This window comes from Procambarus clarkii, chromosome 65 (assembly GCF_040958095.1).
Source record: "Procambarus clarkii isolate CNS0578487 chromosome 65, FALCON_Pclarkii_2.0, whole genome shotgun sequence".
Classification (NCBI taxonomy): domain Eukaryota; kingdom Metazoa; phylum Arthropoda; class Malacostraca; order Decapoda; family Cambaridae; genus Procambarus; species Procambarus clarkii.
The window spans coordinates 19,723,501-19,750,118 of NC_091214.1; the positions used below are offsets into that span (position 1 = coordinate 19,723,501).

The 26,618-nt window shown below is 43.7% G+C and overlaps 1 protein-coding gene across 1 annotated transcript in view; it reads right to left on the bottom strand.

Moving 5' to 3' along the window:
* LOC123771149 (uncharacterized) overlaps positions 1-26,618 on the bottom strand; it is an 88,723-nt gene that overhangs the window by 18,603 nt on the left and 43,502 nt on the right. The window contains exons 3-6 of the mRNA XM_069309716.1: positions 18,437-18,670; positions 7,322-9,150; positions 4,253-4,841; positions 1,201-1,866 (exon numbers count right to left, since the gene is read on the bottom strand). Coding sequence (XP_069165817.1) covers positions 1,201-1,866; positions 4,253-4,841; positions 7,322-9,150; positions 18,437-18,670 — 3,318 coding nt within the window. The remainder of the gene's footprint in view (positions 1-1,200; positions 1,867-4,252; positions 4,842-7,321; positions 9,151-18,436; positions 18,671-26,618) is intronic.

A 26,618-nucleotide genomic window follows, 5' to 3' on the forward strand; every position in this document is an offset into this window, starting at 1 on the left:
AAAGCCATTACAAGACCCTACCCAATGGAGAAGGCTGAGGAGACAGAGTAGGGGGCACCAGAAGGAAAACAAGCAAATTTGACACAAGTGTACAAAAATAATAACACTGCCTCCATCTGGGTCCGCAAAAGGCTGCCAGACAGAATCGGAAGACCGGGTCCTGAAGTGCAGCTGAAACCTAGAAATTCAATAGCAGCATATACTGTACTATATACCTGAGGGCAAAAGAACCCTGTACTCAACAGGCAGAAAGACACAGACAACAAGAGTGACACTCGGCATCCAAGGACACCGATTCATACTCTGGAAAACTGCATACAGCAGTCACAGGCCAGAAGGTAGGCAAAACAATGCCCATTCATCAAGAACAGTTGCTGAGGAGGAGGAACCGAATGTCTAAATGCCAACAGATAAGCAGGAAAATTGGATGCAGGGAATGCATAATCAGCAAAGCATATCCAAAAGAGGATCTACTTCTGACCACAGCAACAACAGGGCATCTGGACAGTCTAGAGGTAAAGATGGTCTGCCTCTGACCACAGCAACAACAGGGCATCTGGACAGTCTAGAGGTAAAGATGGTCTGCCTCTGACCACAGCAACAAAAGGGCATCTGGACAGTCTAATGGTAAAGATGGTCTGCCTCTGACCACAGCAACAACAGAGCATCTGGACAGTCTAGAGGTAAAGATGGTCTGCCTCTGACCACAGCAACAACAGGGCATCTGGACAGTCAGTCAGGAAAAGGGAAGATCTTCCTGTACACTAAGAGCAAGTAATCTTTCTTGGTATACTGTATTTACATTTTCAACTGATACTTTGTTTTGAAAGTCTGCTTAATACTTAAAAGTTGGCCACTTAAAAGGCCTAATTTAACTTATATGAGGCACTGTACAAATGACTGACAATTTACTGTGTTTGGATACTTGATTCTTTAAAACACCTACACAGTACTGTACTGTCACTGGTCTACAGTATTCTGTTTGGAAGGATTTTCTCTACAATATTTTGACTGTTTAATACAGCCTTTTGTGGCACACTATAAGACAAGCATATGGTTTACTTATATAAATTGATAGCACTAATTTTATTTCAGTTTCTGATTACATTACCTACACTCATGCTTCCTTATTCTTGGTATATTACCTGCTGTTAAATCACATGGTTTGTAGCAATTCTCGATAAAGAGATCTTATCTTACCTCGACTAAAAACTTGATTGTGTTGTAGTGGAGTTAGAGAAGAATCCTTGTGAGGCCCAGTGAAGGGTACCAGTGAAGAGACTTTTACCATTGGAATTATGGGGCTCAAATGGGAGATTTCTGCTTCCATTGAAGAAGACGAGATGATGGTGCCATTTTTGCTATGTATAGACACCTTGGTTGCTGGAGTCAACAAGCTGCTAAGAATAACACTGTTGTTTGGAGCTTCTGAATTCAAGATAGTTAATGCCATACTTGTCACACCAGCAGGTTGTGCAGATAATGTTCTGCTCTCATTTGTCTTGCCATCTGAATATTCAGCTTGGTATGTGTGTGTTGATCTCATATCAGATGCACCAGTGTGTAGATTTACATTTCTAAGAACAGAAATAGGCTTTTTCTTTTTCTTGGTTACTAGTTTTACTGGTTCTGAAAGGTTCTTCTTACCCTGCAAAGCCTTACCAGATAGACAATTCTTTTTAATTTGTCCCTTGGCCCCTTTTGAAGTTGTATATTTTTTCTTTTGATTCTTTGGAATTAAAGGGGACATATTGCTGCATGATCCATTAGATTCTGTGAAAGATTTGTTCATGACTGGTTTTTTAGATTTAGACTTTTTACCTAAATTTGCACTAGACTTTACTTGTCCTTTCTTGTGAGTTTTGCCTGGAAAGATGGAGTACATTAGGAATATAAATGTCATAATTGACTAAATATAAAAAATAAGTTATATAGTAATAACTAAAATTGTCTTAGCAGCAGTAGTTGTTATGTGCAAAGTTAATTTGGTAAACTACTGTATATATATACTACACATAACTGACAAATAATTAGAGCAATTAGAAGATTGTTAAATTTAGTTATTTTATACTCAGTGAAATATAAATCACATAATCCATTTTTGTCTTTTAATTTCAAAACATTGTTTAGGTTCGTTCAGCACAACAAATCTAAATCATTTTCTAATTCCAGGTCATATAATATTTCCAAACATGTGTAATCACAAAAGTACTAGGGAGACTAAGGGCTTGCATGTACATGGTAACAGGTAAACTCTCAATACTCTACCAAGTAACAGGGCTTGTGTGTAGACAGTGTACACTAAGACAGGTTAACACAGAACATTCTACCAAATAACGGTAAGTACATACACAAACTTTCAAGTACTGTACAGTATTAAAAGAATAAATATTAAAGTCTGAAATAATTAACCTGAAGAATAATTGCCACTTGTACATGATGTATAATGGAAATAACAAACAAAAATAATAAAATACAGTACTGAGTTAACCTGTCCTCTTACAAAGAACGTCACATTTTCATCGCATGCGTTACCCAAGGCCAAAAATTGTCGTATTTGAAAATGGAAGCGGTTCACAAAATTGACGTACTATCCCGTTTTCTGTTTTGGGTCCTCTGATAGGTTAGGAGAAGATACTTTAATTTGACAATTTTCTTGATTGTGGGAAACTTTAGGACGACGGGCTGAGTAATTGTTGTAATTGTTTATGTAATTTATTAAACTGAACAGAGAAACAGAACTCCTCAAATTTTAAAACAAGCAAAGACGCAAACATCACACCCCGCCGTCGCGCCGCTCGTCCATGCAGCACCCCTCCCCTCTCCCTGGATCCTCTGTGCCAGCTGCTCAACCATTCAGTTCTGAGGCTGAGCTTCAAAAACAATGCAAAAGCGCCGACCGGGAAGAGAGAGAGAGATAGGGTGCCGGGAGCCTCCGGGGCTCACCCAGAAAATGGCGTTTTAATACATCCAATGCTGGTTTTCTGTGGAGAGCCCCTATGGGTCCCTGGAGCTACCTAACCAAAGAAAAGGAACAAGAAGGACCTACCCGGGAGGCAGCTGCCATTCGCTCCTCAATGTGAAGCCTGCGACCCAAAGCGACACACGCCTGACTAGGACCAGGAACGTTGACCAGGTAATGGGCAGCCAGGACCCCTGTTCGACCTCAAAAATCCTAGCGCCCAAATATCAGCTCAAGACATGTTACCAAAAACAGCAGCCAAAGCAGCAAACTTATGAACATCATGGGCACGAGAATAGACCGCAGGCTGGCTGAACCGAATAACCCTGTGGATGACCTGGTCAACCCAAGCCCTGGAACAGGGACGAGGGAGACCTGGTCAACCCAAAGCGCATCCCCGGCCACAGAGGCCATGACGCACAGGTAATGGTAAAAAGCCACAACACATAATGCACCCCCGGCCTGACCAACCAAGCATCCAAGTTTTCCAGGGGCCCCTTAGGCTTACTGCTAAGGGAAGCCCAGACAAGGTACTGCTAACGGGTTAGGGCCAAACTACCAGAGAACTGCTGAAAACCGAACCCCCTGCGACGTGTGCAATCACGAGGGCCTAGCTGAGGAACACCGAAACAACAGAAGGTGGATCAGAACCAAGAGGGCACTTGGTTCAAGGGTCCAGCTTTCTCACCAGGCAAAAGAAACAAAAAGGAAAAGAAAACCCCGCCAAAGCACAACATCCCCAGAAGGAACAGAACTGGCCGCTGTATATAATGGGAGACAAGCTGCACAGTACCTTGCGCCCCTAACAGCAACAAATCCACCTCCTACCCGAGGCCAAATAGTGACTATGAACATCCCAGCTGGCCCCAAGGGTGGGCAATTGCCAAGCATCAAAAGACCCCTACGGAAACGGTTCCCGAACGCCCTCTTGAAGTTAATCCCAGAATGCAAGGGCAGTACTTACAGGGTGCTTAGGGAAGGTGGCCCTAAGCACATGCAGCCCCAGTACTGATCAATTACTCTTAGCCTGCACACCGCACCGCAGAAATACACAAGGCACAAAACTGCACTGAATCAGAGACCAGAGTCGACGACCGCCACAGTCAGACATCAGCCGAGAACTGAATGGTGGAGCAACTGGCGCGAAGGATCTGGGGCTCCCTTCTCCCTCCCTGGGGGTAGGGGTCGTAGGGGCTCGCTACAGAAAATTACACTAACATAAAAAAGGTAAACATTTCAAATTAAATTATAGGGGATAATCCAGTCAATTCTGAGGTAAAAAAAACTTACCAGCTGATGTAGGACTGTCATCTATACATGGTGGTGTAAATAGTCCACTCTGCTTTACACGAGAGATCACAGGAACATATTCAACTCTTGCAGGTGAACGTGGTGATTCTTGTCTACAACTCTGTGTTGGAAGCATTAAATCACCCGAAGAAGGTACTTTACCATGCTCATCTTTCAAAATGCTGGTATTTGTAATCACAGTCCTTGATATTATTAGGCTTGCACTAGTAGGTAACTCCTTTTCTGCACACTTCTTATATTTTGTACTATTCTGGGCAGTTCTTGTATCTTTCTCACTGGATTTATAGTTCGTTACTTTTAGTGCAATTGAAGATCCTTTTTTGGGGAGTTTCAACTTACCACTTGCTTTACTTTTACTGACTCTTAACTTTTTAACTGTTGATTTTATTGTACCATCCAAATGTTTCCGATTTTTTATATTTTTCTTGGATGAGACCTTCCGTGGTGTCTTAGATGTTGCATCACAATCTTGTCTGACAGAGTCCATAATATAGCGAACTGTAGAACTCTCACCAAGAACAGTATTGATGATGTCATTAATCTTGAATGAATCGTTGTTTGTCACCCCCTGGAAATAAGATAACAATGATTATTGTTAGAACAAAAAATGCCCAGGAATATTTAGGAGCTAACATGGTAAATAAATAAGGAAGGTAATTATCAGGCAAAAGCCAGTATGACATAAGTGCACTTGAAAGAGATACGAGGACGGAGTGAAGGAACAATGCCCAACCACTTGGGCTATTGGGAAATGAATGCCAAACCTGCAAGAAGTGAGGTCAATGCTGCACTGACCAGTTTAAGTGCAGCACCTAAGTATACAGTACCTTTCTAACTGTTGCTGGTTCCAGGAATCAATGTCCATTCTTTGGACCAGGCCTTCTGGATGGTGGTCTGGTCAACAAGGCTCTTAAACAGAGTTATTCATGGTCTGACGTATGACTCTCAGCCCAGTTGATCAAGTATCTTTAGAACTGTTTATCAAGTTCTCTTTTAAATACCACGAGAAGTAGACTAGCTATGTCCCTTATGTTTACAAACACTGTTGAAAAGTCATAGTCCCTTAATGTCAATAGAATTGTCTCTTCGCATACATATTACACCACAGTTTTTCAATGGGGCTATTTTGAATTTCCTGCCATGTCTCCAGGTTTCACGAGGAGTTATTTCCATGTGCAGATTTGGAAACAGTACTTTTCTTGTGGATACCTTGTGGAGGTTCCAAGGATTAACATCCCTGCGGCTCGGTCTCTGACCAGGCCTCCTGGTTGGTCGTCTAGTCAACCAGGCTGTTGAACACGGCTACTCATAGCCTGACATATGAATCAAAGCCTGGTTGGATCAGGTATCCTTTGGAAGAGCTTATCGAGTTCTCTCGAACATCATGGCCGGCTAGTTAGGCCCCTTAAGTGTAGCGAGAGTGTTGAAAAGTCAGAGTTCTCTCTCAGCATACCTATTGCACCTCTGAATCTCAATGAGGACATTTTGAACATTCTGCCATGCCTACTGATTTCATATGTTATTTCCATGTGCAGATTCGGAACCAGTCTTCCTAATATTTTCCATGTGTAAATTATTTTGCATCTTTCTTGCCTGTGCTCTAGAGAATACAGACACTAGAACTCTTTATCTAGAGGGGAAGGTAAGGGTGGGGAGGCCGAGAGGCGAGGAGAAGGTAAGGGTGGGGGAGGACAAGAGGAGAGGGGAAGGTAAGGGTGGGGGAGGACAAGAGGAGAGGGGAAGGTAAGGGTGGGGGAGGATGAGAGGAGAGGGGAAGGTAAGGGTGGGGAGGACGAGGGGAGGGGGAAGGGTGGGGAGGACGAGGGGAGGGGGAAGGGTGGGGAGGACGAGGGGAGGGGGAAGGATGGGGATAAATGGGGAGGGGGAGGGGGAAGGGTGGGGAGGACGAGGGGAGAGGGGGAAGGTAAGAGTGGGGAGGAAAGGGTGGGGAGGAAAGGGTGGGGAGGATGAGGGGAGAGGCGAGGAAAGGGTGGGGAGGATGAGGGGAAACGGGAAGGGACGGGGAGAGCACCCCTTGTACCTCCCCCCCCCCCACCAGTATAATATAAAAATTCTAGCAAAATACAAACAGCTATAGGACAATCAATTATAGAAAATAATTGTTTATAAACCCGAAAACTGTCTCTTGCGTTTCACTGGTACATTGTTGGTGCGTCAGCAGTCTAAACATATCTGGCCACAGTTGACACAAGATACTCAGATCTGCTCTAAATATACAGTGACAACAGTAATAATCTACACACACAATGAAGCTACAATAACGTTATACATCTACGAGAACCTCTGTGGATGGGTGTGGAGTTAGATCTTCCTACACACCTCTACACCAGTGGGATCTTGCAATATTTAGATACTCCTCCACAATTGCAAATGTTAATTTATTTTTAGCCATGTGAATGTACAACATTATTCCTCTCTCATCCACTATGACAGTCATTATCATTTCATACTACAGCGTACTATACTCTATCTTATCTTTCACCAAATTAAAATAAATCTTCAATTAAAACTTCACCATGGCCACAATCTGTACTGTACTCCAAAAAGCCCAATCTCCACTTACAAATTGATGACAAATGTTCCACACTCCAGGTCCTGGTTTACAGATCCAAAAACATGACAAGCCACAGCCGGGTCATCATAAACAAAAATTCAGCTTAAACACTCCCGCAATACACAAACACAATACTGTGGCACCGCCAGACACCAAAATGCTGACAAAGAATGTTTTTTTCATCTTGTCACAAAGCACCTGGGGCCCTCGTGAGACCCCTAAGGATCCGCATACCCCAGTTTGGGACCCTTGTGTCAGAATACTGTTCAGCTTCACATGAACCAAATACATTACAATTTCTAATTTTAAAAGGATTTTTTTTTTCCTAGATCTCTACAAGTGTAACTATATCTGTTCAGACAGAACTTTAATCTGACATTACTTGCATGCAGGTAGATAGAAAAAGTCACTGTACATTCTAAATCTAAATTCCTAAAGCCAACAAATGAACTTCATGCATTTACTGAACTTACCAAAATGCAGGAAGATGAGGGAGTTGATTGATGTTGCGTGGAGTCACTGCTGTGCTTCCCTGATGCTGGTTGAGTACACGCCCCCGCCAAAGGTGATCCAGTTGAGGTTCCAGCGTTGCCAGCCATTGTTGATGATGCCACTGACTTAGCGGGTGCGCGTTTCTTTGAGCTTTTGGGTCCTGGACGCGAGGACTTGCATTTTGCAGCGTCGCCTTGTTTGGAAAAGTGTTTTGGGTCAGCTATGATTGGTGGCGTAGACATGATAGGAGCTGGGATACATATGGAGGTGGTCATTGGAGTACCTGATACAGCAGACAGATATGTAGAAGGAATAATATGAGGTGAAGGCGGCACTGCTGTTGACGAAACAGGAACTAAAGGTACACCAGCTTTTAAGAGAGATGCTAAACAGGAAGATGAAGAGACTGGTGGTGGAGCCATGATACCAGGTTCCATACCATTTGAATAAGACACTGATAAGGGTGCTCCCACAGATTTTGCAGCCACACTTGATGAGCGCGACGCCGGTAAGTCATGACTAGGTTCCACACTTGATTCAGAAACACTTGCAGAGTTACTTGACACTTTTGGTGACAAGATCCAGTAGTACTGCGCTGCTGGAACATTAGGTGTCGCAGATGGTACTGGTAATGATGGATTTGAATTTGATTTTACATGAGGACGATTTGTGGCTATGTGAGAAACTTGGGGAGGCACTTGCTGACCAAGGGTTTCAAAAGCAACTGATGCTGGAATAAGCACCATTGGTGAACCATTCAACCCAACAGAGGAAGATGAATTTGGTAAAATATTTGGCATGGACAAGCTTTTTGGTGATGAAAGACCAGAGTTGCTTATATTAAACGATTCCAAAGTTTTTTTACTACGGTTACTTGGTTTATATATAACATTTCCATCTGGATCCCTTAAACCATGTGGTATATAAATGGGACCAGAACCTGTCTGATCACGGGATGAAGAATTAATCCGAGGATGGTTTTCTGGTTGGTGGAGAGTTGACTTTTCAAAAGATTGTTCGTGTACTATTTTTGATGAGAGTAGATCACTGGATGACAAGAGAGGCTTTGGTTTATTAGGGTTTTTATTAGCAAAATTGCCTGTGATTGGAGGCAGTCGAATTAGGGGAGGAAGCTTAGGGGGTATTGGTAATTGTTCAGAGTCTGATGTTTTGGGATGTGTTACCAAAGAAGAATAAGAAACAACAGAGGACTGAACTGCTTCACATTTTGGTGTCAGAACGGGATAAGTAGGTAGAATTCTAGGCGGTGATGCTGCTGTGAGAGAAGGAACCGGTGCCTTTCCGGGTTGTGGTGTCTGGGAAGGAAGAGATGGCATATCTTCAGCTTTCACCACCAGAGAAGGTACATTGAACAATTTTCTAGGCTGATAATCTCCATTAGTAACTGCCTTCCCCGAATGTGAAACTGCAAATGCTGGAGTCTGTATCTTGCTCAGTGGCATCATTGCTGGGAGTGTAGGGTACTTGCCCATGGACGATTCTGAAGATGGTGACGACAGTATTTCTCTCTCTGGCATCATCAACGACCCATCGGCCGAATGACGTGGAGTATGCGGAGGGCGGTTTGGTAGTGAAGTTACAGAGGAGAGCCATGGCAGTGTCATTAAGGAAGGATGAGTGGCTGTTGCTTGATGTTGGTATGATAACACCGTTGATACTTGTGGGTCGAGTGGAGGCACTCTGGGGTCGGCCACAGAGGAAGAGGAATGTACGCCACAATGCTGCCAATCCTGGTATGGTAGGTGTAATCTTGCCTTTTTGGCTGGCAAGCACTTTCTTTCCTCTAGATCTGAAATACATCAAAACACACTCATAAGTAGGAAATACATAATGAATATAATGAAAATTAATATTATTACAGTACATTATACACACAAACAAGCTACACAAAATACTGTAATGCTTAATAACATGTGCTTACTGCAGGAACACAACCACCTTGGAATTTATGACCATAATATACACACACAAATAATGTATATATTTACCAACATTTTGCTCTAAAGGTATAATTTACACTAGACATTTTGGGTTGAACAATAAGTTCTCAAATAAAACAATGTCAAAAGTGTACCATTGTGAAAGGTTGGGCAACAAACATGCAAAAAATATGGAACCACCTACTTGCCAAGCCGTAAATGCCAAAACTCTGTTAAATTGTTAAGTACAACTGGAAAAGATCATCAAGGCAAATCGGGGGAACCTTTGACAAGCCGCAGGCTTCCTATCCTTGTAGAGGTAACTAATGTTAGTATCCCTCAGGTATATTTGATAGCCAGATGTGTATTAGTTGTAAATGGTTAGAGCAGTGGGGTGTTGCATGGTATGATAGCCTTGTAACCGGGCCAGCAGTAAAGTGAAAAAGTGTTTGGTACCCGACCAATCTGTTCTCTTTATAGCACGTCGCATTTTGACGTATACTTGACCTAGGGTCAAACACTCATTTACCCTAGAGAGCTCTTGTGTCTTCAAAAAGTACCATCATTGGTATGGCATCCCTTGTTTGGAAGGTACTTGTTATCCGACATGTCATTTTTCTTGCAGTCGTGACAGCTACTCTGTGTTTTCTAAAAATAAAGCCTTCCAACATGATTACTCATAGATCCTTTACATTGCTTTTTCGTTCTATAGTGTGATTTGATTCCGTTTAATATATGGTTTCCGTTTTTACATTTTCGTTTTTTCCATAGCGCAGGAACTGGAACTTATTTTGATTAGAAATATTATTATCTGAGGCCAATTGAAAGACCTGATTTACATCCAATTGGAGACTTTCCTTGTCCTCTATATTGTTTACTCACAAAGATCCTAGTGTCATCTACAAATAATGATACAGTACTATAGTTTGTACCCTTGTCTATGTCTGATATGATTATGAGAAACAGTACCGGACATGTACGGTACCTTGAGGGCAACCTGTCCTCGACTCAAGTCCATTACATCCAGCAGTCGACCCCATAGATGCATTCATAAATGTTTACATACTGTTCATTCAAAACGGGAATTTTCTCAAATATAAATTATTATAATATATTAGCATATTGTTCAAATATAGACATAGGTTATGTTAGGTTACGTATTTAGGTTCAGTTAGCGATTATTTGTATTTGTAGTACCTGGGTGAAGCATTTACAGCGTTGTGGTTTGAAACAAATTCATCATTGAAGCACTTGTTCCGGAAGTGTTCGAACGAAATCAGTTGCGAGTCATGTGTAAACCGTTTTTCATACATAAACGGGGTTTTGGTGGGTGTATGGAATCGGTTTTGGGTCTTTGTTTGGAAGACGGGCTGTTGTGGGACTGTGATTTTCATAGTAGATGATCCTGATTTTACTGTATTTACTGTATTTTACTTTATTACACTCTGCGTTCTATTCATTAGAAAGTTGAAGATCCATCTCCATACTTTGCCAGTAATTCCTTTTGTGCACAGCATCATCATGGTTACATATGTCAAAAGCTATGTATATTACATCTACATTTTGCTTATCTTCCATGGCACCAAAGGCCGTCATAGTGATCCAGCAATTATGAGGGGCAGGAGCGCCCTGTTTTGAACCCATGCTGTCCCTGGTTATGTAGATTTTGTGATTCTATGTGATTTATAATCTTACTTCTTAGCACTCTTTCAAAGTTTTTTTATGATGGGTGATTTTAGAGCTATTGGTCTATAATTTTTTGTATCTGCTTTACTACCTCCTTTGTGAAGTGGCATGATCTCCGCTGTTTTAATTATGTTAGGGATGACATTAGTATTTAGGCTCTGTCTCGAAAAGATATTTAGGGCCTGTGATAGTGATGTTTTGCACTTCTTGATGAATTTATAATTCTAAGAGTCTGGGCCTGGTGCAGAGTACATGGGCATTCTATCAATGGCTACTTCAAAGTTCAATGGGGTTGGGGTGACATCTGATACATGGTTCGATTTTGGTGTCACATACATGAAGAATTCATTTGGATCATTCATCTTCAATGTGTTCAGGGGTTCATTGAAAACAGAATCGTACTGAAGCCTCAGTATTTCACTCAGTTCTTTGATGTCACCTGTGAGAATTTCATCACCTTTCCATAAGGTCCCAATGCTGGATGCAGTTTTTTGTTCTTGTTTTTACATACTAGAAAATGTATTTTGGGTTCCTCTCTATTTTACTTATGGCCATTTGCTCTCTTGGATTTTATATGATTCTTTCAGCTTCAGCTCGATCATTTATATTTCCCTACATAGCCTTTCGCGTCGTTGTTGGGATAGAGTGGAGCGTTTGAGATGTTTTGCTATTTGTTTTTCTTCGCCTATAGAGGGAGATGTAGTTGCAATGGTGATGCAAACTGCTCCGTTCCCGTTCAAGTTTGCACCTTTTTCTTCATAGCAGTATATGCCTTGTATATATTTCTAGTGCTACCGAGCCTACTTTCTCGAAAAACTGGTTCAAATTTGCATTTTCTAATTGTTTTCCCAGCATTGTTCTGAGAGATCTTGGTTTATTCGTTCCCAGTTAATCAGCTTTGTAGCGAGTACAAACAATATACTCACTACAGTCTCGCATTAGCTTAATGGCATAACTAATTGGCACTAATTACACAAGCTATACTCCTATCCCTATTTACAGGTAACATTCTTCCCATCCTGGTTGGAGGAAACCGAGGTGTAGACACCGAATATAAGCAAGCAAAAAGTGAATAGCCGACAGTACAATTTCCACAGTGATTCAGATAACTCCAGTACAGACACTCGGGATTTACCTCACCTCTTCAACCTCAAGACTGTAGCACTTGGCATGTACAGTTCTAATCGACCCCAAGACGCTACAAGCTTCGACACAGAGCAGACAGCAGACTACGACCGCATCAAGCTACAATGCTCTCGCTCCCCGTGAGTTTAGACACTCACGATTCCCCATCGAGCCGCCACGCTCTCCCGCATAGAGCTCTGCGACTCCGGCCTCACTCAGCTCTCTGTTCTGCTCCAAGCTTCGTCTGAACGTCTATGACAATGCCAACAACCGACTAATGTAAACAAGACTACTAAATAAATATGTAACTCACTGAACACTGTGTATCTAATCTACTCAATAACGTAACATAATCGTACGTTACAGTTTGTTATTAAAATTTAATTTACTAAATTCTCCTCCTGTGTGATTTGAGATTGGCTGAACAGGTCTATTGCCTATGCTCGTCTAAACTTCGAATAGGTTGTGATATTAGTAACAAGTAGTTGTGATCATTATGTCCCAAATCAGCTCATCATCGTTTGTCAAAATAAGGTCTAGGGTGTTTTCTTGCCTAATTGATTCTACTATTTGCTGGTTTAAAGCAAATCTGTCACATATCTGCAAGAGGTCGTGTGTGTGACTGTTCATTCAAACTGCTTCCTGGATTTTCTCCGCTATAACAATATTTGCCACATTTGTCATTTTAGATGCCTTAAGTTTAAATAACCAAGCAAGTTGATGTTGGGGCAGGGTTTGTGAGGGTTTTCTAAGCAATATTCCATTTTCATAAGTTGTATTTAAAATGCTGAGGATTTGCATCTGGTGATTTATATACAAGAACAATCACCATATTTTAGAATTTATATTTTGATTATCAGCACTTCTACCACAACGTTTATGGTGTTTAACAATTCAGTTCCCATCTTGGTGACACTAAACCACTTCTCCACAATTTGAGGAAAATCCAGGAAGTTCGTGAGTGGCCTGATATACTGTAGTGTATCGTCAGAAGTAACAGCAGCACGAGAGGGTGCCCACTTTGCTTGTCTTGGTTGGGTTTTTATTGTTTACCATTAGTTACAGATTGGGAGCCCTGTCCGGAAGCGTTTAATTCATTAAACATTGGTGACAATTGGAGGGTCCGTCCGGGAGAAATTGGAGGGGGCCGTTTATAGTAACATATTGGTAACAACTGGGGGCTCTGTCTGGGAGGTCCTCCTCATTTAACAAGTGGTAACACCACTATCATTACTCACTGTACATGTCTTTAATCACTACAAACCTTACTTTCTTTACTCACAACCCGCCTGAGTGCCTTTCGCCCAACCACTTGGGCTGGACAGTAGAGTGACGGTCTTGCTTCATGCAGGTTGGCGTTCAATCCCTGACCGTCCAAGTGGTTGGACAACATCCCCCCCCCCCTGTCCCATCCCAAATCTTTACCCTTATAGCTATTCAAAGTGGTATAAAGTCGTAATGGCTTGGTGCTTTCTCCTGATAATTCCCTTTCCTGGCTGTCTTTATTAGGCAGCTGACCTTCTGTACTCATTAGAAGCTTCGCCTTGCCCCTGACCTGCTGAGACAGTCTACCCCACTGTACTGACCTTAACCCTGAGTCTGTCAGGGTTAGTGTTATGGACCTTAACGCTCAGACTGTGAGGGTTAGTGTTATGGACCTTAACGCTCAGACTGTGAGGGTTAGTGTTATGGACCTTAACGCTCAGACTGTGAGGGTTAGTGTTATGGACCTTAACGCTCAGACTGTGAGGGTTAGTGTTATGGACCTTAACGCTCAGACTGTGAGGGTTAGTGTTATGGACCTTAACTCTCAGACTGTGAGAGTTAGTGTTATGGACCTTAACTCTCAGACTGTGAGAGTTAGTGTTATGGACCTTAACTATCAGACTGTGAGAGTTAGTGTTATGGACCTTAACGCTCAGACTGTGAGGGTTAGTGTTATGGACCTTAACTCTCAGACTGTGAGTGTTATGGACCTTAACTCAAAGACTGTGAGGGTTAGTGTTATGGACCTTAACTCAAAGACTGTGAGAGTTAGTGTTATAGACCTTAACGCTCAGACTGTGAGGATTAGTGTTATGGACCTTAACTCAAAGACTGTGAGGGTTAGTGTTATGGACCTTAACTCAAAGACTGTGAGGGTTAGTGTTATGGACCTTAACGCTCAGACTGTGAGGGTTAGTGTTATGGACCTTAACTCAAAGACTGTGAGAGTTAGTGTTATAGACCTTAACACTCAGACTGTGAGGGTTAGTGTTATGGACCTTAACTCTCAGACTGTGAGGGTTAGTGTTATGGACCTTAACTCAAAGACTGTGAGAGTTAGTGTTATGGACCTTAACTCTCAGACTGTGAGGGTTAGTGTTATGGACCTTAACGCTCAGACTGTGAGGGTTAGTGTTATGGACCTTAACGCTCAGACTGTGAGATTTAGTGTTATGGACCTTAACTCTCAGACTGTGAGGGTTAGTGTTATGGACCTTAACTCTCAGACTGTGAGGGTTAGTGTTATGGACCTTAACGCTCAGACTGAGGGTTAGTGTTATGGACCTTAACGCTCAGACTGTGAGATTTAGTGTTATGGACCTTAACGCTCAGACTGTGAGAGTTAGTGTTATGGACCTTAACTCTCAGACTGTGAGAGTTAGTGTTATGGACCTTAACTCTCAGACTGTGAGTGTTAGTGTTATGGACCTTAACGCTCAGACTGTGAAGGTTAGTGTTATGGATCTTAACTCTCAGTCTGTGAGAGTTAGTGTTATGGACCTTAACTCTTAGACTGTGAGATCCGTCACCAGACAAAACCAATTATGTTGAGTGTGTGGCATCCATAAGCACTTAGAGGAGACAATAAAGACTGACGTTCAGGGTGTGGGTACTGGAAACCAGCTACACCTCTCACCTCATTTAATCAAAGATAAGAGAAAAAGTTATTAATATACAGTCTGTCTTATATTCGAGTCCTCCCCCAAAAGCCCTTTATATGACAATGAAAAGAAGAGAAGGCAAATATTTTATATAAATATTTACTTCAACAAAGGCAAAGATTTTAAAGGAAATGCAGTAGTGTATATTTATCAACGGAAGCTAGAACTCTATACTATGGCAACGGGAGGCCTGGTCGACGACCGGGCCGCGGGGACGCTAAGCCCCGGAAGCACCTCAAGGTAACGGTGATTTTTGTCCGAGTTTTAATATTTTAGTCTATAATTTCGCAGAAAAACTCGTGCAATTATTTGTTTTTATTTCATTTTATAAAAGAGTATATATGAGGGAGTTCTGTCTATTAATTACAAAAGTGAAGGTTCAACTCTCCAATATATTCTATATTTTGTTTCAGCCTTGCGGACTTGTCTGGAGCATATATGGAGCAGCTCGTCCTCCACAAATGGGAAGGTAAATGTAACAGCACAAATGAGTGCAATTATGTACTATTCATAGCAGTCAGGAATTGTACTTATTTCCACTTAGTATTAAATCGTACTGTCAAATATATTGTGAATATTTGAGTTTACCTGAAAAGCTGAATAGAAAACCACGACCTCACCTAACCGTCTTAGAGTTTGAAGATAAGCATTTTATTGCTTCTTAATTACAATTAGTACTTAACCTATAGCTATATTGATATTACAGTTTTATAAAAATAATAAAACAAAACTAAAATATATCAATAAATTGTAAAGTTGCACCAGTTGCGTTGCTCCTGGCAGTATGGGTTCGAGTCACTTCTGGGGTGTGAGTTTTCAGTTGCATATAGTCCTGGGGACCATTCAGGCTTGTTCGCATTTGTGTTCCTCACGTGTGCCCCAAAGAATGAGGTGATTTGATAAAATGCTATGCTTAAGATTACCATCCGAGTGCCGGCGGGGAAGTGGTTCAAATAGCTTCGGCTATCACTTCCTTTTGTCCGGTCGTGATGGTCAAGCGGATTAAGGTGTCCTGTATATATCAGTTGCATTGCTCCTTGCAGTATGGGTTCGAGTCACTTCTGGGGTGTGAAGTTTTCAGTTGCATATAGTCCTGGGGATCATTCAGGCTTGTTCGCATATATTATATATATATATATATATATATATATATATATATATATATATATATATATATATATATATATATATATATATATATATATATATATATTTCATACCTTTTTCGTCTCCTTTCCAGAGAGTACATTTTGAGAGCTTGCAGACGGTCCCAATAATTTAGATGATTTATCGTTTCTTTGCGTGCCGTATAGGTTCTCCGTATTCCCTCTAATTCAGAGATCTCTCCCGCTCTGAAAGGAGAAGCGAGTACCGAACAATACTCAAGACGGACAGCACCAGTGATATAAGTAGTATTAGTATTGCTGTGGGTCTCTGGATTTGAACGTTCTCTTAATCCATCATTTTCCTGGCCGCCGCTATATTTGCTCGGTTATGTTCACTAAATAGATCGTCAGACATTCACAATTCCCAGAACTTTTACATGGTGCTTTTCTTCTATGAGTAAGTGCGATTGTGTCCTGTGTTTCGTTAAGTTTCTCGTTTCCACCATACCTAAGTACCTGGAACTTATTATAAACATGTTGAACATCATGTTATTTTCAGTTTCCCAATGGAAGACTATTACTATGTGCGTGTATGTAGAGGATGAGTCACAATAAGGTGGTGATGGTCGCCTCATCTTCTGGTGTGGAGTTTGGTCATCATCTGCCTCCAGTTTTTCTGTGTCTTCTACACAGGCAATTTCCATGCTGAATTTTGTATAATTGAATTTGCAAAGAAATCTCCTTCCTTAAGTTTCCTGCCAACTTTACCTCCCTGAAAATGCTAGCAAACCTGCAAAGAAATACAATTACGGCAATATGAATAGTTTCTAAACCATTACATTGTCTGCCCAACAATAAAAAAGACCAAGAATAATTTTCAATGTCATTTACTAGCAAGTCAAACATGCAAATCTTCTCATGCTGGTAATGTTATACTGGCCAAAACTCCTTCATAACGATGTGAAATATAAAACAAAAGTTATTTAAAGTGTGTGCATGTATATTTCGATGCTTTTATGGATACAATTACTGAGTGTGTTTCCTTGTGGGGTCACACATGTCACCCAGCGTGTGACCCCACACACCGGGTGACGTGTGTGTGGGGGGGTCACCCAGCGTGTGACCCCACACACCGGGTGACGTGTGTGGGGGGGTCACCCAGCGTGTGACCCCACACACCGGGTGACGTGTGTGTGGGGGTCACCCAGCGTGTGACCCCACACACCGGGTGACGTGTGGGGGGGGGGGGGTCACCCAGCGTGTGACCCCACACACCGGGTGACGTGTGGGGGGGGGGGGTCACCCAGCGTGTGACCCCACACACCGGGTGACGTGTGTGTGTGTGGGGGGGTCACCCAGCGTGTGACCCCACACACCGGGTGACGTGTGGGGGGGGGTGGTCACCCAGCGTGTGACCCCACACACCGGGTGACGTGTGGGGGGGTGGTCACCCAGCGTGTGACCCCACACACCGGGTGACGTGTGTGGGGGGGGTCACCCAGCGTGTGACCCCACACACCGGGTGACGTGTGGGGGGGGTGGTCACCCAGCGTGTGACCCCACACACCGGGTGACGTGTGTGTGGGGGGGGGGGGTCACCCAGCGTGTGACCCCACACACCGGGTGACGTGTGTGGGGGGGGGGTCACCCAGCGTGTGACCCCACACACCGGGTGACGTGTGTGTGGGGGGGGGGGTCACCCAGCGTGTGACCCCACACACCGGGTGACGTGTGTGGGGGGGGGTCACCCAGCGTGTGACCCCACACACCGGGTGACGTGTGTGGGGGGGGGGGGTCACCCAGCGTGTGACCCCACACACCGGGTGACGTGTGTGTGTGTGTGGGGGGGGGTCACCCAGCGTGTGACCCCACACACCGGGTGACGTGTGTGTGTGTGTGTGTGGGGGGGGGGTCACCCAGCGTGTGACCCCACACACCGGGTGACGTGTGGGGGGGGTCACACGCTGATGACGTGTGTGGGGGGGGGTCACCCAGCGTGTGACCCCACACACCGGGTGACGTGTGTGGGGTCGGGGGTCGGCGGGCAGCTCCACGCTACAAGAGTAGGTACTGTGACCGACGCCACCTTACAGGGAGGAGCAACGCCCACACTCAACACCAAGTTATAAGGTCCATGCAGCATGCACCTTACCTTGCGATGATTTCGGGGCTCAACGTCCCCGCGGCCCGGTCCTGTAGCTGTACCATTACAGTTATTCTACGAACCCTGAGCATTCATGCAATAACCAGTTCACCTTTGCCTCGTAATGCTATCAATGTAAAAGCATTGAATAAAGAAGCTAGTGACTTACGTTTGTGAGAGAGTGGGGACTTGTGGGTGAATAAGTGAGAACAACGAGTGCAGTGCCACTCTGCCAGCGCCTGTACCTCTTCTTCACCAACATTCATACACTGAGGGTGAAACCATTTCTTACAACAGTCACACTGGACCATCATCCTTGACTTATCATTTGGCTGCCGACACACACAGTAGAGTCTCTGCCCTTTCATTTCAGCCACTTTGTTCTTTTTCGAAGCCACCCTATCTGTCAACAGAAATATTCGATAACACAAGAAAATGCACATTAGAAAGGGACATAACAGACACATATACAACCAAATATTTGCAACACGTGATCGACTTCCTCCGACACAACTCTGATATGACAACAGCATGTTAACGCAACAAAGTAACGCACGGATGGAAGAAAGCATTACCTTCTCTTGTAAGCTGAATTCATCACCTCACATATTACACCCACTAGATTCCATCTAGAATCATGCTTTAAATAGGAGTTAGTCCAAGCAGTCCAAGCAGAAAGAGCAATATGCTACACCTAGACATGCAGAAGACATTGTTGTGGTGTTAGGTAATGTAAGGAAATATTCCAAGTTGAGAGTGAGGCACCAGTGTTGTCGAGGGAGAGGATGCGCGCGCACCCATCTTCAAGAAGGGAGAGCTTTTGTACAAGTTGAGACTTTTACACGTCTTCAAACTTGATTCTTATAAGTGATTCTTCATCATCCTTAATTGCGATCAACTCTTAAGACACAAATGTAACATGCTCGTGTCTCAAGCTACACACAAATACAACAAAACTATAGTGATGATGGTAACCGAGTCCTGGTTGATACCTGGTTGATGGGGTTCTGGGAGTTTTTCTACTCCCCAAGCCCGGCCCGAGGCCCACATACCCACCACAGCCCGGTTGGTCCGGCACTCCTTGAAGAAAACTATCTAGTTTCCTCTTGAAGATGTTCACGGTTGTTCCGGCAATATTTCTTATGCTCGCTGGGAGGATGTTGAACAACCGCGGACCTCTGATGTTAACACCATCACATCACAAGACCATCACATGTTGGTTTTGGAACACATGATAAAGCCGAAGAATCTGTCTTCTAAGACGGAGTTGACTATAACTTTGAAGTGCCTATATGCAGTCTGAGAACAAAAATACACCAAGAACTTCAACAAAACCTTGTAGATATGAGGCAAAGTGAAATCGACAATAGTAATTCCATCTATCATCGTGCAAGAAGAGCCACATATATATGGATCATTCAATACCATCAGCAGACTCCTAGATGTTACTACTGCTCGACTTAGACTCCGTTATAAGTATCTCTGGTAATGTTCATTATCTGCTGATGTAGACCTGACCAAATGTTAACTGTGTCAACAAAATTATTGGCACACCTTCCGTCACTATGTGATGGAGTGCGAAAACATGCGTGAATTCAGAGACAATTCTATAACAAATGTTCAAGAAATGTGTAAATATCTCAGAGTGATTTATTACGAAAACTTTTATCCAAATATCCCCATTTTGCTAACAGTAGGTAGCATATGTGGGTGACTGTAACTTATCCACCGCTGGGTGGGTGGGGGGTGGGGTGGGTGCAGGATAAACATATCAATAATGACACTATAGCTCTCCACACATGTCAGTTGCTTAGCCTGGAGACCGTACTTGTGGTTGGTCTAGAACTCATTGTTGCTAAACTATTACAGTATACATTCAACTGTGATGTGTAACCCTTACTCTCCAATACCATATGGCATTTCCTCAAAATCTAAAGTACTAACAATCACAGCGGCTCGCAAAATTGACGAGCTGTCCCATTTTCTAAACATTGTTAGGTTAGGTTCGGGTAACGCTCGAGGGTCTGGGCTGAGATGGGCCTTTGTAACCTTTTGCCCACAAGATGGGTATGGGGGTCCACTACCGCCCACATCATGGGTATGGGGTCCACTACCGCCCACAGCATGGGTATGGGGGGTCCACTACCGCCCACAGCATGGGTATGGGGGGTCCACTACCGCCCACAGCATGGGTATGGGGGGTCCACTACCGCCCACAGCATGGGTATGGGGGTCCACTACCGCCCAGAGCATGGGTATCCACTACCGCCCAGAGCATGGGTATGGGGGGTCCACTACCGCCCACAGCATGGGTATGGGGTCCACTACCGCCCACAGCATGGGTATCCACTACCGCCTACAGCATGGGTATGGGAGCGTATAATAAATGAAGTAAACTAGCCCAGCACACAGCTTGCCAGAGTGACAATATTGTTAATGGTGGTCAGCAGTAGCAAGAGCGAGTGGGATCCATGTACTGGGAGGTGAAGCGACTGCTCTCTCAGACCGTGTAGTTGAACCAGTGACAAGGCCAGAACATTGGAGCCAAGAGGTTCCTCCACCTCCGGCCACACATCCTGCTCTGCAAACTGTCATACAATGGGAGTATCTTCAGGAGGTGTGTAGGGTAGCAGGTAGAGGTCGGGAAGGAGGAGGTGTAATGAAGAGTGCAGGAGGACGACACGTGCCGCCACCACAGGAGACAGCCTGCTCATGTTCACCCAGTGAGCTCCTGCTCGATTTCAGTTAAAGTTGAGCTGCTCAGAGTGTGGCCAACTTTCACAAGCTTGCAGGTGTAGCAGCATCCAGCAGACTGTCGACGGAACCCTGATATTGTACATTGTATTACACGTCAACCAACACAAAGAATAGTCATAAGGAGCGACCAAATAAGGCATCTTCGTGCCAGGAGAGACCAGATTTGTCTACAGAATGAGTCAGGCTCCCAAGTATCAATTATGAGACTTTTCAAGACGTTAGTGCTCTCTAGAGTGGAATACTGTTGCACAATGATAGCCCCTTTTAAAGCTGGAAAAATTGCTGACCTGGAGAGCGTGCAGAGATCCTGTATTGCTAGAATCCACTCAGTAAAACATCTAAATTATTGGGACCTATTAAAATGCTTAAATCTATATTCTCTAGAACGCAGGCGGGAGAGATACATAATAATTTGCTCATAGAAAACATTAGAGGGGCTGGTTCAAAATCTGCGCACAGAAATAACATCATATGAAGGCGATGGGTCACAATAACGTGGCTGAAGTATGAGAATGATCCAGGACGGACCGAAACGTCGTCGTCCCTTCAACTTCTAGTGTGTGGTCTGGTCAACAACATCATATGAGGCCATAAAGGATGGCAAGATCAGCATAATACCCAGTGAAAAATAGAGGTGCAATAGTTACACTGAGAGAACTCTCAACATCAGACGCCCGAAACTGTTCAACATGAGGAAAACAACAATGAAAGAACAGGTGATGAAACTGAGAAAGGGAGAATATGGGTACACAGAAACTGACAAAGAGGTGTGTGAAGAACAACAAGAGATTCCAGGAGGTGTTCACAATAGAGCAAGGAGAAGTCCCTGAACTAAGGAGTGGCGATAAACCAAGCAGCTTTGGAAGATATTTAAATTATCAGAGATGAAGTTAGGAGGTATCTGCTAGATACCTGGTATCTGGTAAAGAGAATTACATTGACATAGTTTTTTTAAATAAAACTCAGTGATTGACTAAATAAATACTTTGTAGTAACTTGTTGAGAATTAGTAATGTTGCTATTGATAATACATAACAATGATCTACTTACTGAATGACAGAAACAATCGTACATTTGATTTTAAAGAAACATAGAACATGTAAGAGAGAGTGAAGAACACAGTGAACATGCGGAGAACATGAATTGATCTTACAGAGAACAAGAAAACACGAAAAGAATGTATATAGAGTATACGAAAAATGAACAATGAACTTGTTAAGAACATTCTGAGAACATGACAAAGGACACAGAGAACATGGAAGAGAATGAAAAGAACACGGAGAAACAGGTGAAAAATATGAATTGAACTTGCAGAGAATATGCGAGGTACACGAAGAATGATCACAGAACTTGTGAAAAACATGCTAAGAACATTTGCAGAACATGGAGAGCACGGAGAAACAGGCGAAAATATGGAATGGACATTTGGGAGCACATTTTAAGAACACGGGGAAAACGTATAAATTTAGTAAAATTATTGGTAATTGCTCAAATTTAATTTCTTGAGGGTGCAGAGTTGTGAATGAATCTGGTGGGGGTGGGGGGTGGGGGGGGGGGGGGGCGGGGGGAGTTGGGGAATGGGGGGGGGGGGAAGGGGAGTACGGGGGTGAAGGAAGGGATTGTTTACAGAGAGTTAGTGGAATGGGGAGAGGTTGTGCAGGGAAGGAGGTGGGGGTAAGAGGGAGGGAGGTATGGAAAGTCAGGTGTGGAAGGGGGGAAGTATGGAAAGAGTCAGGTGTGGAGGAGGGAGACATGGGGGTAAGGGGGGCAGGGAGGAGGTTATCTTGAGGTTATCTTGAGATGATTTCGGGTTTTTTTTAGTGTCCCCGCGGCCCGGTCGTCGACCAGACCTCCACCCCCAGGAAGCAGCCTGTGACAGCTGACTAACACCCAGGTACCTATTTTACTGCTAGGTAACAGGAGCATAGGGAGGGAGGGAGGGGGAGATAAGGTGTTTTATGAACGTGTGAAAATTACCTGGTGAATGATTATTTATACAGTTGGGACACAAGAGTACTGGATAAGAGGATATGTTTACTTTAATAAGGTGATAGGGAGGGAGGGAGCGGGTCTCATGTTCTGGAATAACTAAGTTTGATGAACATTGAACTAAGACAGAGGACAGGAGTTAGTGCAACTATCTTGATCTGATTTACTGTGTCAGAAATAGCTACGTTTTAAATTTTGCTGGGGTTTGAACTGATAATAACAAACTTATGGGAGCAAACTAAGGCGGAGGACAGGAGCTGAAACTCTGTAACTGTGTTCGTATTATTTACTACATCTGAAATAACTATGTTTTAAATTTCACGGGATTTGGGTAGATACTAACGGAGTTGTACGAATGAAGTAAGGCGGACAGGAGATGGATCTTGGGAACGGCTTTCATTTATTTTAATACGTCCGAAATACAGCGACTTTAAATTTCAGGAGAATTTGATAGATACTAACGAAGTTACACGAGTAAAGTAAGGTGGGGGGCAAGAGCTGGAGCTTGGTTACAGTCTTGATCTGATTTGCTGCATTCGAAATAACTGTTTTAAATCTCGAGGAAATTTATCAGATAATAGCGGAGTTGTACGAATGAACTAAGGCGGTGGACAAGAGCTGAAACTCAGTAACTGCCTTGATTTGATTTACCATGTCTGAAATACAGATATTTTACATTTCAGGGAAAATTTGACTAATAGTATTGGAATCTACGGGAATAAACTAAGGTGGAGAACGGGAGCTAGAACTAGGTAACCCTATTTTTTATTATTACGTCTGAAATATTGTGATTTTAAGTTTCAGGGAAATTGATCGGTTCATAGTGAAATTACACTTATAAACGTATAGAGCCGGGTCCAAGAACTAACGTCTGGTGAACTTTTAAAATAAAAGTATATGCTCAAGTCCATAGAGTTTAATTATATCTATAAGAACTCTTTTTTTTTTTTTTTTAAACCGCAGCAAGGATTATAACTCTGAAAATAAATAGAGGCAGGGCCAAGAACTAACATCGGATACTGGAAATTACTTAAACTCCTAATGAACGTATTGTCTGAATATAGAAACTGTGAACTTTACTCTTAAACGGGTAAAGAGTGACTATGTTTTACATAAGATTTTTCTTACCGAAACTGGACTTTGAAAAAATTCGGTCTTAAACTGGTCTCTGAAAATATTTCGGTCTTAATTGGACTCTGAAAATACTTGAATTACCCCATAAGAATTCCTTAAGAGCACAGCCGTGCCTTTCCTAAAAACAAAAAAGGCGCCGCTAAGCTGCCATCCCTACTAGTAGCCAAACAATACTGTCAACAAATTATTACTTGATTAAAACAGTGTCGCAATGCTTGCTTCATGAGGTGTGAGGTTAGAGTTATAAAAACTGTGAGCAATTGGGAGTTTGGTAAGCAAGAAGGTGTTATGTTGGGGTACACGAACCTGTATAATGGAAAATGAAGTGCAAGTAACTTACTGCCGTGTCAGCAAACCTTTATCCTCATAATTGATGACGCAGGTGCCATGCCTCACAGCAATGGCATGCAATATAATCTTGGTTCACTAATAGAACATTTTTTATTGTGCATCAGGACTTGAACATGTGCAAGCAATGTTTAGGGAAAAACAAAGCTTCGGAAGTGTGTCAAGCTGCCAAGACGTGGCTGATGGACGACATCACAAGATCTCTCATCTGGGGCCACAACCAGTCACTAATTATGGCTGTACCACACTGTACGTGGTGGCTGTACCACACTGTACGTGGTGGCTGTACCACACTGTACGTGGTGGCTGTACCACACTGTACGTGGTGGCTGTACCACACTGTACGTGGTGGCTGTACCACACTGTACGTGGTGGCTGTACCACACTGTACGTGGTGGCTGTACCACACTGTACGTGGTGGCTGTACCACACTGTACGTGGTGGCTGTACCACACTGTACGTGGTGGCTGTACCACACTGTACGTGGTGGCTGTACCACACTGTACGTGGTGGCTGTACCACACTGTACGTGGTGGCTGTACCACACTGTACGTGGTGGCTGTACCACACGGTACGTGGTGGCTGTACCACACGGTACGTGGTGGCTGTACCACACGGTACGTGGTGGCTGTACCACACGGTACGTGGTGGCTGTACCACACGGTACGTGGTGGCTGTACCACACTGTACGTGGTGGCTGTACCACACTGTACGTGGTGGCTGTACCACACTGTACGTGGTGGCTGTACCACACTGTACGTGGTGGTTGTACCACACTGTACGTGGTGGTTGTACCACACTGTACGTGGTGGTTGTACCACACTGTACGTGGTGGCTGTACCACACTGTACGTGGTGGCTGTACCACCTTGAGGTTACCTTGAGGTGTTTCCGGGGCTTACCAGGCCTCCTCGTTGCCGGACTGATCAACCAGACTACTGGACGCGCGGCTCGTAGCCTGACGTACGAGTCACAGCCTGGTTGATCATGTATCCTTTGAAGGTGCTTATCCAGTTCTCTCTTGAGCACTGAGGGGTCTGCCAGTTATGCCCCGTATGTGTAGTGGAAGCGTGCTGAACAGTCTCGGGCCTCTGATGTTGATAGAGTTCTCTCTCAGAGAGAACTCACAGGGTGTCACAGGCTGACGTATGAGTCACAGGCTGTGACTCATACGTCAGGCTGCGAGCAGCCGCGTCCAACAGCCTGGTTGACCAGTTCAGCAACAAGGAAGCCTGGTCGACGACCGGGCCGCTGGGTCGCTGAGCCCCGGAATTACCTCAAGGTAAGGTAAGGTAGAGTACGTATTGCACCTGTGCTCTTCAACGTGGGTATTCTGCACATCCTGCCATGCCTCCTGGTCTCGTGTGGTGGTATTTCTGTGTGCAGGTTTGGGACCAGCCCCTCTTCTATTTTCCACGTGTAAATTATTTTGTATCTCTCCCGCCTGCGCTCAAGAGAATAGGGATTTAGGCATTTTAGTCGGTCCCAATAGGTTAGATGCTTTACTAAGTAGATTCTAGCAATACAGGATCTCTGCACGCTCTCCAGGTCAGCAATTTATCCAGCTTTGAAAGGGGTTGTCATTGTGCAACAGTATTCCACTCTAGAGAGCACTAGCGTCTTGAAAAGTATCATTGGTATAGCATCTATAGTTTAAAAGGTTCTTGTTGATACCTGGTTGATACCTGGTTGATGGGGTTCTGGGAGTTCTACTCCCCAAGCCCGGCCCGAGGCCAGGCTTGACTTGTGAGAGTTTGGTCCACCAGGCTGTTGCTTGGAGCGGCCCGCAGGCCCACATACCCACCACAGCCGGTTGGTCCGGCACTCCTTGGAGGAATAAATCCAGTTTCCTCTTGAAGATGTCCACGGTTGTTCCGGCAATATTTCTTATGCTTCCTGGGAGGACGTTGAACAACCGCGGACCTCTGATGTTTATGCAGTTCTTCAACTGCATAAACTGTTATTGTTATTCAACCTGTTATTTTTCTTATAATTGTGATGGCCACTTTATTGTGTTCTTTAAAGGTAAGGTCTTCCAACATGAGTATACACAAATCCTTTACATTGCTTGTTCGTTGTATGTTATATGACTGCGCTTTATACGTGGTCTCCGTTTTTGTATTT